The sequence below is a fragment of the Cyrtonyx montezumae genome, unplaced genomic scaffold (genome assembly GCF_038088225.1).
Source record: "Cyrtonyx montezumae isolate F1298 unplaced genomic scaffold, pur_monq_1.0 scaffold_1, whole genome shotgun sequence".
Taxonomy (NCBI): domain Eukaryota; kingdom Metazoa; phylum Chordata; class Aves; order Galliformes; family Odontophoridae; genus Cyrtonyx; species Cyrtonyx montezumae.
The window spans coordinates 16,701,385-16,721,543 of record NW_027071825.1 but is presented as its reverse complement, the minus strand read 5'-3'; the positions used below and the strand labels follow the sequence as shown (position 1 = coordinate 16,721,543).

Below are 20,159 nucleotides of genomic sequence, written 5' to 3'. Positions count from 1 at the left end.
TGATCTTTCCAACCTTAATGTTTCTATAGTTCTGCAGAGACAAAGACTAGCAGTACGAGTCTCAGTGAGGTGGGAAACCTTTAACCCCTAAAATCCTGAGGATCTTGGGGATAGAGAAGAGTTTGGCCTAAGTTTCATTGGCCCATTTTAGTATATGACTACAAACCACAAAAATACCCTACACAGCACGTGTATTTTTCAGTTAGATATTTGCAAGATTGTTTATTGTCTCACTGAAAGAGCTAAGAAATCTGTTGAGTGATAATATGTGATCTGTTTTTTAGTGACTTATAACCAATGCTCTGGTGCATACTGACATGTGCTGGATCTTCAGGAAAGTCTTCAAATGTGCCAGCTTCTTGCTCTGCATAGATGAGGATGAGTCAGAGATGAGGACATGTGCACTCATCCAGACAGAGGGGATTTTAATGCTTTGACATAGTAACGCAGCTACCAAGAACAACTCCTGTCCTAATGTGCTGGCGTAGCTTTAGGTATACTTTCCTCTGGTGAGTGATGAATTAAATTGGTTATTTTTGCTATTGTTTAAAAGATTGTGTGTTCAGTGCTTAGCTTCCTTCTAGAAAATACTTTTTCCTGGGGAATTCTGATTAAGAACACTTGGGTTTGCTCAGACAGAGCAGGTTGCGTGTTAAGGCTGTGCTGTGGTGTGTAGGAATAAGAGAATTGTCTTGAAAGGAAGATTGCTATCTCTCCATCTGACCAAATGACAAATAGCTTCTGAAGTTTAGATCAATCAAAAATAATTCTGTGGGTATTTGAAATCTGAGTCTTCATGTAGCCTCCAGTCTGAGCACTTATCCTATTTCACATCTCTCTTTCCCAAACAGGTAGCTGTCACAAAACTAATCCGTCTGCCTTCTTGAAAACTCCTGTTGATTTTACAGCTTTCAGGGGAGCAAACTCCTAATGAAGGTGCTCAGAATCTGTTTCTGTAAGGACTGTGCACATCAAAAACAAAATCCTGGGGATTCTGCAAGTGTTTGAGAAATAGGAATGAGGCACCAATTGAAGCCAGCAGCAGTGTATAAATGGGTCGCATGCAGACACTTGATGCTCAAAGCTAGTGTATCAGTGAGAAACAGAAATGCTGAGGGTGGCTGAGCTCCCTTAAGTGTAGTCAGATCAGGCACAGGCCTGGAAGAGTGGTTTAGGAACAGCTGTGGGCCTTTAGGAACAACTAGGAACCTGTTTTAAAAGGCATGAGTGTAGAGAATCATGTTTTCTTAAATTTGTGGGAATTGACAGAGTTCACACTTAAATCCAACCCCCTGAGAGTTTTTCAGACTCTGAGTGTCCTGAAACTCCCTTATTCCCTGCAGAGCAGTACAGGACAAATGGTAATTGTCTGCCTAGAGTTCTGCTGTTTCCTAGCTTTAAATAGATGTTCTCAAGATTGTCTGATCAAAAGGGGGGCCAGTTATTTTTTTTTTTTCTCTTCTGCCTTTTGTTTTGAAACTTCTTGCAGTGAATTCTGTGTGCTATGGAAGAAAGATCATTTGAAAACATATGTAATGGTGAACCTCATCTTTTTTATTTCTTTTAACACTATTGCATGAATATGAAACATCCATATAGAGATAATGAAAAAGAAAAAATATTCACCAGGGAAATAGTTTCTAGTATAAGAATTCAGGGGATTATTATAAACAGAGCAAAAAAAAAATATTTTAAATACTGTGGAAAGTACCTTGTCAGAGTCCTTTTAGGTAGAATAGCTACTAATGTGTGTATTACAGGTTTGTGTGAAATGTAGCTTTTTACTATGTGCTTTAGCTACAGTATGTTCATCCCATGTCCTAAATGTTACAGTATACAGCTTCCTTTCTCCATCTTCCCTCCCTCCACCAAAAATTTTCTTTTTTAGACTTTCTTCTTTCCTCATTAAGAAATTCCCTTCCAGAGAACAGGGTCAGATGCTACAAGCATTTACCTGTCATTTCACAGACATCTATAGACACTGTCCATCACCTGTATGGTAGAGCCATGATGACCACCTTGCGGTGGTTGGGTGGGCATGGGGCAGTGTGGCAGTGTCTGCACCATGGTTCAATTGCTGTTTGGGTGAAGAGCACAGGTGAGACAAGCTTTTGTTGTGCAGTATGGAATGGGCCAGGGATCCACTGTGCCTCAGTAGTGTACAGTTTCAAAGCAGCCCTCATTCAAGCAATGACAAAGCAGCAATTTAGTCACTTCATTTAGCATTCACTGCTCTTTAGTGGCAGATCTGTAAGATCTGTCTGAGTCCCCTTTTGTAAGACAGTAAAGCATGGTTCCACCTTGCAACATTAGTTCAAACAACTGTACATAAACTCAGATCAGTATTGCCACTGCAGATCTGGGGAGGCGAGAGAAGGCTGTGCCACCCAGGGGGACCATGCACTGGTGGGCTGTGGGATACTGACTCCGAGGATTCTAATAAGATACATGGCTTGTCAGGCTAGGATGCCTTCTGGAAAGTTGTTAGAAAAAATCAACTGAAATGTGATACATTTTCTCTTTATTACATTCAAATGAAACCACTGATTTTTATCACTTCCTATTGTTACTTGCCTTGTACTACTTTCTGTAAATAATAAGAGATAATATTCTGTTTTTTTCTTCTTCAATGCCTGAATAAGATTTATGAGTAGGCTTGGACCTCAGACATCACAGGTAGTGCCCCTAGATGTCCACATAAAATTTATTGTTTTATTTTTTATTTTATTTTATTTTATTTTTATTTTATTTTATTTTATTTTATTTTATTTTATTTTATTTTATTTTATTTTATTTTATTTTATTTTATTTTATTATATATATATATATATTATTTTTATTTTTATTTTTATTTTATTTTTTTTTTACTGGTACTTGTTCCAAATGAAAAGGCTGTAGAGGCATCTGGGGGAGGAACAGACACTTGAGGAAGGACAGCTTGTTAATGTCGAGTGCCCCACCTTGGAACTGAGTTTAATTTCAAGATATAAGAGAACATTGAGGGGGAAAAAAAGAAAGAATAAAATTCCTATCTTATGTAAATTCCCATTATTTCCTCTGAGATCACAATTTTTGTGTGGACACATACAATAGAAATGTAATGTTTACATTCATTTATTTTTGTTGTAAACCACTGCTTCTGTCAAAAATATGTACTTAATCTTAAACGTGAATGCTGAAACTGATCAATATTACTTAGACATGTCTTAATCAACAGCTCTTTGAACTGTTCTATGGATCTTGTTCCTCCTCTTTTGTACACTCCCAGCAGAATTTTCAAATTTCATTAATAACACTTGACATAACCCAACTCAGCTACTTGTGAATACAGTCAGTCACCCCTGTCTTACAACTTTCCCTGCTGAAAAAATTGGTTTATACTAAAGCTCAATTCTGTAGATTTCTGATATACTTTGGATTATGTCTGCAATCTGTGAAGATCCTTATCATGTTGTCAGTGTCTGAGTTGTTGTTTTTTTTAATTTATTATTGTATAAGAAGTGTGAATTTGACAAGATATAGTTTCTAGCTAACTTCCAGATAGTGCATATTTTAACTCTAAAATTCTCTTACATCCTTTCTTAAACTGATTTTTCACAATGAAATGATTTGGGGTTTTAAATTTATCAGAATCTTTTAAAATAAATTTGTGTTCATTTTCTGAATACTCAGATTATCTCAAATATTCAAATAGAACATAGAGCAAATTTTGTTACATAAAGTTTACATAAAGATCTACTAACAACAGACAAAAGTATTGTACAGAAGAGACTATTTTCTTCTGTCAAGGGAAGGAAAAAAGCATAGTCAGTAATTATTATGTGTATTTAATGAAAAACTTGGTCCTACATTTATGTGAGAAGTGCCAACAAATGGGCACCTAAGGGTAAGGCAGACACTTCAGCAGTTTCCTTATCAGAAGACTCCCATCTTGAAAACATCAACCAGAAAATTGAATGGGCTGAGAATCTGCAGGTAGTTAGGGAGATAGATTGTCATAAACCATATTTTTAAATATTTTGCCTTGTGTGATTTGAGTCAGTAATCTTCAACATTATGGAAAAGTACAAGAGAAGTGTTTCACTGACTGAAAGTGAAAGAATAAGCTCATCTCATACGTGAATGCATCTACTAAAAGCTGTTTGGTAAACAAAAAGTTGCCTGTGAATCAAACTTACATGCAAATCTTTCATACACAGGATGTAACGTGGCCAAATTTTTCTTTTCTGGCAGTTTCTCTAACCCAAATCAATACACCAAAAAACTTTCAAAGGTGTTAGAGTAAGCCATGGTTACAAACAAAATCTGGACGTGGAAGGTGCTGTGTGCAGTGGGGAGGAAGAGCAACACACAGGAACTTTCCTTGGGGAACTGAAACCATGAAACCTGGGAAAACAAAAGCTGAAAGTTCCCTGCCACTCTCAGCCTTTCCAGGTTATCTCTACTTCCTCAAAATCTCCTCCCATTTTCCTGTACCCTAAATATTCCCAGCTGCCTGTCACAGTGCTTAACTTGCATAACATGGGACTTCAGGGATGCCTTTGGTATGTCCAGGCTTCCTGAATTCAGCTGCAATATTGGGTCACATGCTGGCACTTCGGACAGTAAACTCTCAACACTTACATCTTTTTCATTTCTAAGAAGCCCTAACTACCTCTTGCCTTGTAGAAATAGTAAATAGCTAAATTCCTCTTTCCTCAGAAACAAGTAGGCTTGACACTTTTTCTCCAGGACTGCCTTTGTTTGATTTGCTGGGTTCTGCATGCTAAAGAGAATGCAACTTCCTGTTCATTTTGTAATTGTTGATGAAATGTGTAACTCTATTTCATTATACATGCTAGTGTATGCAGCTAGCAGTTTCCATATGTAGGTACTTCATGTTCAAAATCACCCTGAAGTATGGCGTTAAAAAATCTGGTTAATGCTGCTGAAAATTATTGCCTTTATATATTCTTTCCAGATCCTGATTGCCAGCATCATGTGCAGCTATAGCAAGGACGACTGGACTGAACTTTCAAAAATGGCTGAGGTAATGATTTCCTAAATGTGTTTCTCCATTTATCTTTCTTTATTCTCCCTAAAAACAAGAACTGCAACATGGTATTTCTGAAAGAAACAAATTCAGAGTGAAAAATGAGAATTTAAAGCACGTCCATTATAATTTGTTTATTCTGTGTTTTCATTAAAATGATGGAAATATAAATTTAAAGTAAATCTATTCTATAAAAATGGTCCCTTGGATTTTTAAGCTGTACCTGGAAAGCCTTTAGTCTTTGAATCTATATACTTTTTATTTGCATTTTAAGCAAATTCTATATTATGACGGATGCCATGATAAAATTTAATTCTACCTTTGAGAGCCTAACTTGATCTTACCTTGCCTACAGGCACACTAGTTTGACAGCAGCAAAAGAAATTTTGAATATAAAACTCTTGAATATTTAAAGTATAAAAGGCTCATTTAATGCTATTCTAGTTTTAATACAGACTTTTCAAAAATGATAGTAGAGAAAGCCAATGTATATAATAGCAGGCTGCATTCTTCCTATAATATAAATCCAATCTTGCAGAAACAGACTATGCAAAAGAAATCTTGATTCAGTTTGAAGGAAAAACCCCTACTTAAAACATGTACCTATGTCCATAGGGAATAGTGTATGGAATATTTGATTAATGCAGTAATGCTTTCATTCAGAAAGGTGTCTATATCTGAACGTATCACAGTGTTCTTGTTTTTAGATGAAACAGATTTTTCCTTATAGATTAAAATATGTAGAGGAAATAAAAATACATTATAAATAAAAAAAAAAATAAAGATTTAACACACATGGTAAAAAATTTTGTTTTTTTTTTTATTAGTAGAATTAGCTGAAATATATAGTTTTGTAAGCACCAGAGAAGGGCTGCTCCAAAAGTAATGCCTCCTATGTTATTAAGTTAGCCTACAGTGGCAGAGGAGGGTATTGATGGTATGGCAATAGATGATGAACTTTCTCACCAATATTCTGTTACATTTTGTTGCCATGTAGCACATGGCAGCAGAGGAGCAATCTGACAAAATGACATCTGATACCTATGACCCAAATGAATTCCTCCATGTAGAAAAATGTCACCTGCTGGCACTCATCAATGTTTGCTAAACATTGATGGAGACCAAACAGTGGATGCACAGTGAGGCGGTGAGTGGTGTGTTTTAGCAGCGGTGACAGAGTCATGAAAGACAAGCCACATTTTGTACAGTCATGCACAACTGTCACACTGCAAAAATGAAGAGTGTCTCAATCAGCTTACCCACGCGAACTGGCAGATTACAATCAGAGAACGATGTACAGAGCTGAATATCAACTTCAATGTGTTGGCAACTACGGTGGCAACATTGGAATATCACCAAGTCTGCACCAGGTGGGTCCCACCAATGCTTACCCAGGACTCAAAAGAACATCTTATGCAAGTTTGTCGGGACCTATTGAACCAATACAATTCATAATGTGACAGTTTCCTGTATCACATCATTATTAGTGATGAGACATGACGTGATCACTGCAACTCGGAATATGAATGGGAATGTGAATTCCTCATTGAAGAAAATGTTCAAGATGCAGCCCTCAGGAGGTAAAGTGATGTGCAGACTTTTGGGATAGGAAATGTGTTATCCTTCTGGATTTCCTGGAACCTGGACAAACCATCAACTCTGACTTGTACCTCACAACACTGACTGAACTGAAGGCTCAAACTTCTACAGCCAGACCAGAAAAGAAGATGACCTTTCTCTTGCAACATGATAAAGCCAGGCCCCACACCAGTTTGAAGACCATGGAGCACATAGCAAATCTTGACTGGACTGTCCTACCACACCTACCACATAGTCTGGATTTGGTGCACCACTGAAAGATGGACTGCATTGGCAACATTTTCCTAGCAACAATGTCATTATAGCAGCTGTGAAACAAAGGGTCACCTTTGCTGTTGCAGTTTTAAGAGACTGGCGTGTAGGCTCTTGTTCATCACTGATGATAATGCACAGAATATGTTGAAAAACAGCATTATGTCGCTTAGAATTTGCTCTATTAAATAGTGTTATCTGTGCTTTTTATATCTTTTGTACTTTTCATGGAAATACATAGAAGGCATTACTTTCAGAGAGACCTATATGTATATAATACTTATTTAGTGTAGATATATTTATATATACTTATGGTTGTGGAACTTCTGACTTTTTTGTTTCCATGTGGCTGAACATACACATTTGGACTTCATTTCTTCTTTATCCAGTGTTTCAAATTCTCATATGGCTATTTGGGAAGACATTTCACTTCTGTCTTTGGGTGTTTCAAACTTATGAGGAAAAAAAATTACTCTGGGGACTTAGGAAAGTGAAATTAAATGTTATAATTAAGTGGCTTGGTGATCTTCAACACCAGTCTGTATTATACCTGTATTTATCTAATTGACCATGAAATCTTTTGTGGGGTCTGTGCTTGACAGGAACCTTGGTGCTTCTAAGCTGACTGAGATGAATGGCTGCACTGCATCACTTGCTCTTCTGCCCTCCAGTTTTAAGACAAATAGTTTCATATGTTTGTACTTGTGCTACTCCTTCTAGGAAAAAATTATTATTCAAGTACGTGCAGTAGCATGCACCATACGTAGTATACCTTTCTGTTTAAGGCTTCCATTTCCCCCCGCTCCACAGAAGGCAACACACTTACTTGGGCAACGCACAGTTTCTAAAGGGCAGCGTATTTCATCGCATGCTTGAGGCTCTGTGGAGGAGGTGATGCTGAGACTGTCCCAGCAGGAGCCCCAGCGACTCAACGGCATCCAGGGGACAATGACCTGCTCGCACAGTTGTCCTGTCACCGTGCTGCCGCTGGGCCTGTGGGGAGGCTGCCTCTGTGACTCCTCGTGCTGGCCACTCCTAGACCATGGCCATGCAGCAGGCAGAAGGCACTCCAGTTCGATAAGCAACAACAAAATGCAAATGCAAAGCAAAATGCCAGCTGCAGCTATTCAGAAGACAAGGGGAGAGAGCTTCTCAGCTCAGGCCCATGCAATTCAGCTAAGTGTGTTTGTGTGCTACCAGTGTACACCACAGCTTTTTTCCTCTTTATTTTGGGTAATGGAAGGTGGTAAGAGAAGTCAGCACACAGGCAGACCTTTAACAATAATCTTGCTTGACTTCAGAAACAAAAATATTTAATAACAAAATGTACTGCACCATGTAGGCATCTGCACAAAATCTAGAGAAAAAGATGCATTAAATCAGAAAAGGGAAATTTACTCCTGGGCCCCAGCTCTTCAGAGCACCACCATTCCCTGCGTCACTGACTCCAGAACCTTGCTCTTGCTGCTGCAGTAAGACACGGTGAGAATATTTCTTTTTTAGCATTATGTAGAACCAACTCTTTATTGTGGAGGTGACATTGACATTTATTATTTTCACTTTAGTTTCCTTTGTATTTTTGGAAAGCCACATGAATGTCTGAAAATTTTCTCCATAATAACCAGCATATTTCTTTTTCAGTCTATCATAACAACAGCTTTCTTTCTCTTTTTTTTTTATCTTTAAGAACAATAATCAAACATATGAAGAAATCTGTTTAACATTAGAAGTAAATGCCACAGGAAAGAGTACTTTATGCAAAGTTAATTTTAATTTTTATTTTTTCCTTTTGCATGTTACATAGGCTGCTGGTGCAGATGCGCTGGAGTTAAATCTGTCATGTCCTCATGGCATGGGGGAGAGAGGCATGGGCCTGGCATGTGGGCAGGTAGGTTGCAAGAACAGTCTCTTCTGTGTCTCTTCAGCAGTCCTACACCAGAGCATTGTAAGTTACACTTTGACGGAAAAACACAAGCTGCAGTTAACTAGCTTGAGATTCTTAGGTTGAATGTGTTTAAATATTTAGCAGTGAGGGAAAAAAAAAAAAGCAAGCTGAGAATATAAAAAATGCTTAGTTTTGCTCAGAACAAAAATGCATTATGTATTTGACAGGGAACAATAGGAAAACAAATAATTTCCAGAAAGTACCTGGACAGAATTTGTTGGTTCCATTGCAGAGCCCTGTAGATATCTTTGAGATCACAACGTGGTGCAAACTGCCTGTATCAATAATTATTTCGAAGGACACAAGATATACAGACATTTCATTTTATTGCGTTTCACTTCTGAACCTAACTGTATTCTTGAATCACAGAGTGTACATTCTGGTAGTGCCATCTACAGTTAACTTTGTCTCCTTTATTATCCTGCATTGTGTAAACTATAGGTTTGATGGACATATACAGTTCAGGATGGGATTATCCTTATCACATGTCTCTGTCATGCAGAAACATGGCACAGAGTTTATCAGTACATCCATGATTCCATTTAGGAGCATACCTGTTGTTTTGCCAATGAAAAGAAAATAAACATGCTCAAAAGCCAATTCCCATATTCCTTTCTGTTTCCTTTTTCTGTTTTTCAGATGTTTGCGTGTTTTGCCCATAGTTTGAAATTTGATTTGGTTCAGAAACATGCTGAGAAGTGAACTTGGAAATTCTCTGAAAATCTTGGTTCACATAGGCTAATAGGAGAGATTTTCTAGAGTTTGATCATTAAATATTCACAACTCTGAAGTCTGTTTACCTTTGCATGTACTCCAAAAGATAACAAAGACAAGTTTGTGTATTTGAGCATTTGTTTGGCTTGACTTGAATTTTGAGTACTTAATTTCCCATCTTGCTACATTTTGAGGCAAGGAAAAAAAGAGAAGGGAAATGCAGTTTGGAAATCATGATTCCATGTGCTAAAATCAACATTTACTATTCAGTTCATCCTCTTAGATTGTACTAGTAGACATCCTAATTCATCCTCACTTACTCAGCTAAACATAAAACTTGAATGGTATGGTTGGATAAGTAAAGCATTAACTTGGTAAAATTATTAGCAAAAAGACAGTAGGAGCTGTAATCATTCTAAAGCAACTGCAGGCACACTTTTGTTGAAGCTTTATCATAACAGTACTGTCAGGCACAATGCATGGAACTCTTTTATTATTTCTGTGATCAAAATGATGTCAATCTATTCCATGCTATAGATTATTATATTTAATGAAAGTAATCTGGATGCTTTTCATAGCCAGTGGTTATTTTCCCAAGTTATATTTGTGGTCATGCTGGAGTTTTTTTCTCTTCTTCTTTTTTTTTTTCTTTTTTTTTTTTTTTCTCTTTTGGCATGTGCTATTTCTAGCTTTCACTTTCTGAAATAATATATGCATGTGAAGTTCCTTAGATATGTAGTCAGTAGGGAACTGTCTGGCTACATGAGTTTTTACATATCTTTCAGCTATTGTAAAATCAGAGAACGAAATGCAAAATCTGAACATTCAGAGCTATCATGTGGATTTGTGGCTCTCCTTGGAGTACATCAGATCCATAAAGCAAGAAGATTACATTATATATACATATATGTTTGTATAATAATATTTCTTCCCCATACAATATAGATATTCATTTGAATGTTTAATACATACTATGTCACTTAAATATATTAATGCTGTTTTAGTTGTCTTACTAAAAACGAGAGTTTAGAAAAGAATCTAGCTCTTTAGACAAGCAAATGAATAAAAGTGATCCTTAGAGGGCCAAATGTGGAGTTTCTTCCTCTAAGTTGGCTAAGATAAATTTAAATGTAGTTAATCAAAGCAAAGGCTAAGGATAGACCAGATAAAACAATGATGAATGCTAACCCTTGAGGGTCTACTCAGTGTGGGGGTCCTGGAGGACCTGAGCATAAGATGCAAAAGTGCTAGGAAGCCTTTTGGCTTCATGTTTAAAATTTTTTTCCCTAGAGCTGGAGTCAAAAACATCATATATAGGTAATGTGTAGGGCAGGGGTCTCAGATATATTCAGATATATATTCTCACCAATCAACATGAGATATCTAGAAATTGGGGTGCGAGACTTTGAGGGATAGAGCAGATTTCCAGTAAAGCAAATTCTTTTAATTTTTTTTGATAACTTACTTCACATCTTCATAGGAAAATCTAAGGGGTTTGGTCCATTTTCAGGCCTAAATACATTAAAATCCTCAGTAAACTACAGAAATTACTTAAATGAGAATGATGACAGAAATACATGCATGTACATTTTTACTAGTTCTAATGTCCAAAATGTTCTTTTTTCTTTTTTTTTCCTAAAGGTAAAAGAAAGGTTAATTACACTGTCTACTTTTTCTCCTCATTTCAATTCCTGTGGTGTGCCTAAGGGGAATGTAGAAATCTGGGCACATTGGATTTGGTTTTTTGTTATCTACTCTCAAACACTTTCACTGTTAGTAACCACCGTAAACTTAAAAAAAAAAAATTAGATATATCCAAGTAATACATAAAAAGAATTGGTACTAAGGATGGTTGTTCTTTGTACTGAATTTCTCAGGTTTTATTTGATTTTAATTCCAAGTCATTAGTGCAGACACTCCGGTGCCTAAACAGCATTGCTAGCCAGAGGGTAATATTAAGAGGCATCTGTATTGTTGCCAATAAGTTACTTAAAACTGGTTCTATATAAAATGTCAATTATATTTACTAATGTTGATTCATGATAATAAAGTCAAGGTTTGTGTTCTTTCATAATAATCTGCAACTGTATAAAAGTTTGATATCGTTAAACCATGTACCAGAATTTCCATCATTAGCCTAGCCTAAAGAACACTATGGCAAGGATTTTCCATTCATCAAATAATTTATGTGCTTAAAAGTAAACCTGAAGATATTATGGTGAACAGCAGATTGTTTAAAAAATGACAGCATAATTTTATTACTGAATAAATTAATTACTGAAGTAATTGTTGCATGAAATTATAAAAATAATAAATCAATTGAATATTTCAGAAGACAGTACTCACATTACAGTGTCTAACTTAAGGTGTTGTATTTGTGATGTAATTTTTGTCCCATCTGAAGATTCTTTACTTTTTAAAAAAAATTTTTACTAACCTTAAAAAGGGGCATTAAGTATTCAGGGCCACTACTATGCTGTGAAATCTACAAATTTCAGTGCTTGAGTTTTTGGTTTTGGTCCAAAAGTCAACTGTTCCCTCCAGCTGTTCTGGTAAGAATGAATAAATAGTAGAATTGAGTTGATAACCTGGGTTTTATTTTGCATTCCTGCTAAGATTTGTGTTATTTTCTGTTGTACGAATGAAACCCCATGTTTAGTATTTTCAGTGTATACATATGTAGAATCATCAACAAGATGGATTGCTACAAGAATCATCAACTAGGACAAGTGATGCACAAATACTTTGAAAATATCAGTAAGTCTCTGTAGCCAAACGGAGAGTGAAAAACAACTTGGGGAAAAAGAGCAGAACAGCCTGCAGCTACTATAAAAGCAGTAACAAAGCTGCCAGACATACAGTTATGAAGTAGACAAGGTGTACTGTGAGTGATACAGCAAGGAACAAATTGTAGCCCCAAACTTTCTGGTTGGGCATCAAGAAAAAAATCACCAAGGAGGCAATGAAACACTGCCATGTGTTGTCCATACGGACTGTGTAATCACCATCTCTGGCGTTTTCAGGGCTTAGGTGGGTAAAGCCGTGGCTAACCTCATCTGTTGTTGGCATTGTTCCCACTCAGAGCAGAGCTAGGACTAGCTGACCTCCAGAAGTCATTTCATGCCATGGCTTCACTATGCAAAATTTTTATCAAAACATTTTGTGTTGTTTATACCAGAGACAGCGACCCAGTAGTGGATAAAGGGAATGTTAGTCCGTTGAGGTGAGATCTTCAGTACGAAATGAAGATCTCAAGTTGAAAGGAACACATTAATTGCATTTCCAAAACACACAAGATCTTTTTGTGTTTTTTAAAAAACATAATCAAAGATCTTAGTCTTAGTACAAGAAAAGAGTTTTTTATGCTATGAGCAATATTTTAAAAGCTAATAGCATCCTGGCGGACAAAAATTTCTCATTAATTAGTCATACCATTTAATCTTCAATATATAAAATATCTTTGCCTGTCTCAGCATTAAAGCTGTAGGTCTGAGAGATTGTTTGGTTTTCCTATTTTGTATTGAAGGAGACGTATACTTCTCTTGTGAGTACTGAAATCCAGATCCTGGTTATTTAACTATTCAGATCACATGTAAAATGAACTTGCTTCGTAGATCTTTTCTAACCTTTGTTTTCATTTTACTTAACCTCCACTTGCTACAGCCTTTGCTGCTGTGTTCATGTTTATTGCCTGCAATTAGGACGCAAGTTTCATAAAAGCCCATGTTGCCTCTTTCAGAAGAAGACGAGTCTGTTAAAGACAAAAAGCAAACAAAACAAAACAAAAAGTAACAAAAGCCCTGGTTTCTCTGGAAAGATGGAAACTGGCTGCATGGAACAAATAGATTTGCTCTGCTGTACCTTGGAAATAGGAAAGATGAGGCTGTTTCTTAATTGAAGTGCACAGCATAGCATGATAATTCGCTGTTGCTCTGCCAGCAAGGAGTTGAAGTATTTTAAATAAATGATGCCCCAAACAGAATTTGATTATATCTGTGTTCATATGGCATTCTAGTATCACCCTACAATATTATGCTGGTTAAGTATAATTCATTGAGTCCTGCAGGCAGAATTAGTTCCCCTTCTTTTGTATCAGTTACTGCAATAAATTAATGCAAAGTACAGCAGGGTGGTGTTGCACTGCGCTGTAACAGCAGTGGTAGCTGTCCCTCAAAACCCCATATAACTGAACCATGGTTCCTATTGAAATCTGTGGTGAGGTTTCAGGGTTCATCTTGTTTTCTTGCATTGGCTGCTCTCATCCTTTTTGGGTGGGATCTTAAGAGAATAAAGGCTGCCTTCCTGTCTCTGTCTATTCTATTGCTTTGGGACTTGTTTTAGCCAAGTGACCTGTTTCAGTCAAATCTCTCAGAGATGGAACTGTTTCAAAGGTACTGCATTTCTGTAAGTTTCATAAAACTAGGCAGCTGAGTTGGACTGAATGATCTCTAGAGGTCCCATCCAACCCCTACAATTCTGTGATTCTGTGAGTAGAGAAGACAAGTTGTCTGCTGGCCTGACTGATGGGTATGAGCATGGGAAAGCTTAGTCAGACGCAGGAGGTGAGTTCCCTGGGTGCAGTCTCTTCAGACGCAGGGATTCTGTAGCTGAGGTGCTGATGATGCTGCTCATTTGTCACTGAAGGTAGAGGTGATGTCATGTGCTGCTTCTCCCTGAGCTGTTCACAAGCCATGCACACTGTCCAGAGAGCAAAGGGCCGCCATGCAGACCACAATCTGTGCATTTTTGTCAAGCTAGAAGGTGTGTTTTGTGGGCTGATTCTCAAGAGAAAGAGCTTCCTGACTGTGTGGTCATTGCTGGTAGATGAGCTCAGCAAACCTCCCTTGGGTCCTGCCTTCCATTCCCTTCCATTGGCCTCATGGGATCCAGGAATGATGAAATGGTGCAGTTTAAATGGATTTCTTCCGTGTCTTCAGTTCCATGTGTACTTTTAGTGCTCGTGAGTTCTGCTTTTTGCAGCACATAAAAGGAGACAATGCTTAATAATGAATTACAACTGTTAATTGCTATTTTGTCTTAATAATTCTGTTTTTCATACACTTGAGAAGAAATGCATTAAGATGCATAGTTTAATAACTTCACTACACTATTCTGTAATTTCACATTGCAGTTTGACAACATCTGATCTATAGCTATTACTTTGAAAAAAATTTAATTGAATTTATCAAACACAAAATAGAAAATAAAAATGGGATTAGGAACAGAAATGTTAACAGTACTATTATCTTATCACAACTTTTTAAAGACATGGTGCCGGTGTTAAAAAAATTTAAATGTTTTTTATGAGCAGTGATTTTTGTTTGTGTATGGGAAGCATTCTCTACAGAATCAGTTTTCTTAGAAAATGCAAAAATTATTTCCTTGAAATTCATGAAGATATGAAGTAAATTGGGGATAACCTTATTTTCAGTCTCACTGTGATGGAAAAATTTCAGCTGAAGTTAACATTATGGATGACAGATGTCACAAAGAAGGTCAGGTCCTCCAAAATACAAGTGAACTACTGCTGTTTTAAAAAGAAATCAAAAAGATTTAGGCTGTTTTAGTGGGACTTCAGTGGCCTAACTATGACAGAATATATAGTTGGTGCTTTCCAGAAAGAAGAAAAAGCATGATTTTCATAAAAAGCAAATGGCAACCTGTACTTATTTGTGCAGTAGTGTTTTAATGCACTGAGAAACTTTCAGAAAAGGGATATGTAGAAAATTCAGGCAAGTATATTTCTGTGGTTTACAACCGTTAAAGGTTTGTGTTTTTACTGATCCTTGCATAACACTTTTTTTTTGCATTTTGCTTTTTTTTTGCGTTTGTTTCTACCCCTCACGTCCAGTAAACAGGATTTAAGAAAAAAATCAGCAGCATGTATCTGTGTGCAAGTAAAACAAAGCAATTTCAGATTGTTCATCTTGGTGCATGATAAAAGTTAACTACATTGTGTGTGTTAATAGCTTTTTCTTTCTATACTTGAAGTTTTATGCTACCATTTGATAAAGGTAATTAACAAAGTCTCTTCCCTGCCTTCCCCAAGGAAGATTTTTAGGATTAGATTCATATTTGAAAAATTTTGCCTCACCTCCTAGTAAAGTTAGTTAATGCACTAGAAGGCTTGCTATTTACAGTAGATCAAATGTGAATCAAGGCCTGTATGACTATTATTTTAAAACAGAGTTATTATTTTAAATCCTCAGAATATAGGTTTTTAAATCCCTAGGGTTTGGGTTTGTTTTTTTTTTTTCCTTTTCAAGTTTCCCGTACTGTCTGCCTCTTTGTTATAGAAAAGAGACCATGAGCTTACCTACTTGACCACAAGCAAAAGCTTGTTGTGGATGCAACACTCATATATTCAAGCTATACACTTCCCTTTAGTTTTCATTTTTGTTTTTGTTTGATTGTTTGTTTGTTTTGTTTTGTGTGTGTAAACCTTATCAAACTTTCTAGGAGGTAAACTCTGCATGAACTAAAGATCTGAAATACTGTTAAATCATTCTGCATACTGCTTATTGCAGTGATATGAGAAACAATGTTTAGTTGATGGAAACTACCAGGATAAAATACCTTGTTTTGTCAAGGGTATAAAAGCATGTATGCATATTAGTCAACATTTTAAATATACCACCAATGTTGATAAATAATTCTTCCTGGTAGGAATTTCTAAAATGCTTATGAAAGGTAAATACGCTGTTCCACATATTTCATTGCAGGTTTACACCCAGTTGGTATCGGAACAAAATCATTTACTGATTTGAATTGGCACTCTGTGTTTCACACTTTCAAGCCAACAATTATTAACCTCTATTCTGACAACGAAAAAAAATAATGGTTATGTCTGAATCCTGTTATGTTACATTAAAATCAATAGCTGTAGTGATTCCTACAGTTTTAGCTGACCTATCTCAATTAGATATACCTATAACATTTTTTAAGCCTTGTAGTTCATTTTAAAAGTAGAAATTTTTCTAACAGTGTTGTTTCTTCTGTTTTTAAGGGTTTTTTAATGTAAAAAAAAAAAGTAAGAAATTTAGAATGAAGAAAAGCATAATAGATCAACCATTCACTTAGAGATAAAACTCAGTTTTGAAAATAAATTCAGTTGTCTATCTCTTCGTGGTGGGGAGAAAACAAAAAGCTTTTATGTGATCAGAAAAAGGGAATAATTGCAAAGCTGACTAAATAGAGACAGCCACAAACCTTTCAAGTCTCACTTGTGCTTGATCTTGACATCCCTCTTATCCTTTCTCTACCCCCAGTACAAATCTATGTTTTGTACTTTTGTGTATCGGTCAATCAAAAATTTCCAGCTCATTTTTGACCTTGTCTTCATGTTGCTTATCTTCACAGTCCTTAAGTACTACATTATGAAAGAAGTGTAGGAGTACCATGCTGTTAATAAGGAATCCAGAGTGGATCTCCCACACAGCCCTTTGATAAATGTATTCTTGAGTCTGGATAGTGATCCATGTTAATACTGGATGCTATTAGATGAGATACGTTAAATAATTATCAGTACAGTTTTCTGTGGGTGGATTTGGAGTGTTTTTCCTTAACATACTGTTAAGCATTGTTCATTTATATATATCTTGCAGTGTACTGAAATAAGGAAATTCTGTAGCAATATACTGTACATATTTTCTTCTTTTGGGTTAGAGAGAGGTGAACAAAGGCTGCTTCTATGCTTTTAAAATCTTCCAAACCTTCTAATTGAAGAGCTGGAGAACCACCTAATAGTGACTGTGACACCAAATGAAAGCAAGAAAGAGCAGGATGGAAATCTGCTGAAATTGAAGGTTGTTTTGAAATTCAGATTATATGGAAATATTTTATTAGCCTTTTAAGATTAATTTGGTGAACTAGTTTTTTTGGGTTTTTTTTGTTGTTTTTTTTTTTACTTGCACATAAGTTCTTTAAAATTTTTGAAGTAGCTTAATTGAGAAATACAGTAGTGTTTCACACAGGCTTATCTTAATACCTGCTGCTGTATTGGCTAGCATAGACTTGGCTTCAGAGCTCTGTCCTCTTTGCTCACCATGACCAAATCCTGGACCTAATCTTGAGTGACTTGATTTAACAATGGTATGACTGGAAAAGAAAAGGAGGATCTCCATTAGGCTCCTTTGAGTGGAACTTGTAGTGAATGATCTGAAGAGTTACTGCTCAAATCACAACACCATGCTTGCAGCCCAACTTCAAAGTAATGAAGTCCTAGCATGTAAGAACGAAGGTAAGAGGAAGAACATGTTCAGTTCATAAAATACAAAATAGGAAACAAAACATTTTTGAACAAAGTCATGAGATTGTTGTTTTTAATTGTACATGGTCAAAAGCAGATGTAAATTAAGAGGCTTTACCATTTATATATGTAATATACAAAGATAGATAAAATATGTAATAAGTAATACAAATGAATTGAAATTTAAACTATAAAAATAAGTAGTAATAAATGTAAACACAAACGGTCTGTATGTGGTCTCCAAATGTTTTTGCTTAAATGAAATTCTTGTAACAAAAAGAGAATGTAAGCTGGGAAAACTAAAGATTATTTCCTAAGCTAGTCTTTAGTCCTAGAGTATTTTCTAAGCAAAGATATGCTTATTTCATTAGCATTAAAAGTTTATTCATAGAAGCCACATGATAGCTCTTCAGTTTAAAAAAACAACAGGTACGTTGGCTTTATTGAAATTGTAAAAAGAACAATTACTCTGTGGAAAAAAAATATAAATGCATACATTTACCTAGTACACTTCTCTTAGAATATTTCTTAAAGAAAAAGAGCATTTTAAAATAGAATGGTATATTAGTGAATTAAAGCAGTAAACAGTAGTCATGGTACATATTATTGCTCTGAAATGATGACTGTGATTAATGATGACATTGATGAATCTCATATTCATCATTGGTTTTTGGTTTGGGTTTTTTTTGGAAATTATTCCTCCAAATGTGTATATTTATGTATATCAATGTGTATATATATATTCATACACACAGGAAAGTTGCTCCGAAAGTGATGCCTTCTATTTATTTCTTGGAAACTACAACGGATGCAACAAAATGGAAACAAAACCTAATGCAGTATAAGTACAAAGGTTTGACCTCTACTGGCATAACACCAATATTTGCTGCTGATGTCTTGGGCCAATATAACAAAATGAGAGACATTATTTATGGAGCATTCATCATTTATGTATCTTCACATAGAACTGTGAAAACTGTTTTTCCTGCTTTGAGTTAAACTGCCTCATTTTTTTCTTTTTGACAGCTGTGGCCAATAGATGTTGACCAAAAGCTGTCAGATTTCCTGAGAAATGAGGAAATGTTTTAAGTTTTTCACTTTAAGAACTGAATTTAAGGCAATTCTATGAAGACAGTGTTGGATTCTCATAGAAGAAAGGAGAAATCTTTGCTCCACATAATGTGTAGAAGAATGATAATAATATAGGAAACAGGTGGATGTTAAAGGCACTGACTTGCAGTGCTTTAAGCTGAAATTCCCACACTTTAATTTTTCCTTCATATTTGAAAGAATGGAGAAGAGTAATTCTTCAGAATGAAGAGTGTTTATATATATATATATATATATATATATTATATATATATATATAATATTATAAAGGTATATATGCATACATATATGTATATGTATTTAATTTTGATTTCCTAACGGTTTTCTAGCTCCGTGTTTGATCTGGAAAATAAATATATGATAGGCAGAAAAGGCATATTAGGTTATCAAGACCTAGGGACATATATGGGATCTCTATAAAAGCTGCGTCTCCAAATCTATACCTTTAGCTGATGGAGTGAATTGAATGGGTAAGAAATCTATAGAAATTGTCATTACTCCCTCATTAAAGCTGCTCCAAATGTGTCTCACTGACACCTGCTCACACTGCAGATTGTGGCAGGTAGTGCTGCTATAATGTTAACAAGAAAAGTATAGCATGGCCTGGAAGAAAATCTACACTTTGGGCTGCAGATGGTGAAGGAGTCTTTTCTTCCTTCTTCAGAGAGGATATGCGAGACCTGGTAGACTCTCAAACAAAACTCAAGTTGAGAACAGGTTTAACCCATCCTTGGTGGGCTAGTATTGAAGGAAACAGTAAGGTGAGAATTTTACATGACTAGAATTTAAATGCCCAATCTTGCAAATTCTTACTCAAAGATTTTTCGTAGTCAACATCATTCTTAAACATAAAAGCCCCCTGTCCATGTCCTATAGCAATCAATCCATACTGTTTTGGAAAATGTATCTACCGTGGCTTATGAGTGTAGAATATTTTCTCACATCATAAAAGTCTCCTCCAGTGAAAATAGATGTATGAGGACTACAAGATTTTTTTTCTGAACGACCAGTACAAAATGATTGTCTGTCACCAGAAGAGTGCACTGCTGAGGGATACTTGCCACCTCACTTGCCTATCAACCACATAAAGGAAAACCATATAAACTTTTTGTAAGTTAAATTAATTCAAAGGCAAGATGAATTCTCTGTAATTTAGAATTAGTATTTCAAATTGCAATTTTCTTCACATTATGCATGATTTATCCATGAAACTCATTGGCAAGATATATGTATGAGAAGAATTTTGTGGCTATCATAGA

At 35.8% G+C, this 20,159-nt stretch overlaps 1 protein-coding gene across 1 annotated transcript in view; it reads left to right on the top strand.

The window, feature by feature from the left end:
• Window positions 1-20,159, top strand: part of DPYD (dihydropyrimidine dehydrogenase) — a 318,162-nt gene that overhangs the window by 207,880 nt on the left and 90,123 nt on the right. Inside the window, exons 15-16 of the mRNA XM_065742081.1 lie at window positions 4,961-5,029; window positions 8,688-8,771. Coding sequence (XP_065598153.1) covers window positions 4,961-5,029; window positions 8,688-8,771 — 153 coding nt within the window. The remainder of the gene's footprint in view (window positions 1-4,960; window positions 5,030-8,687; window positions 8,772-20,159) is intronic.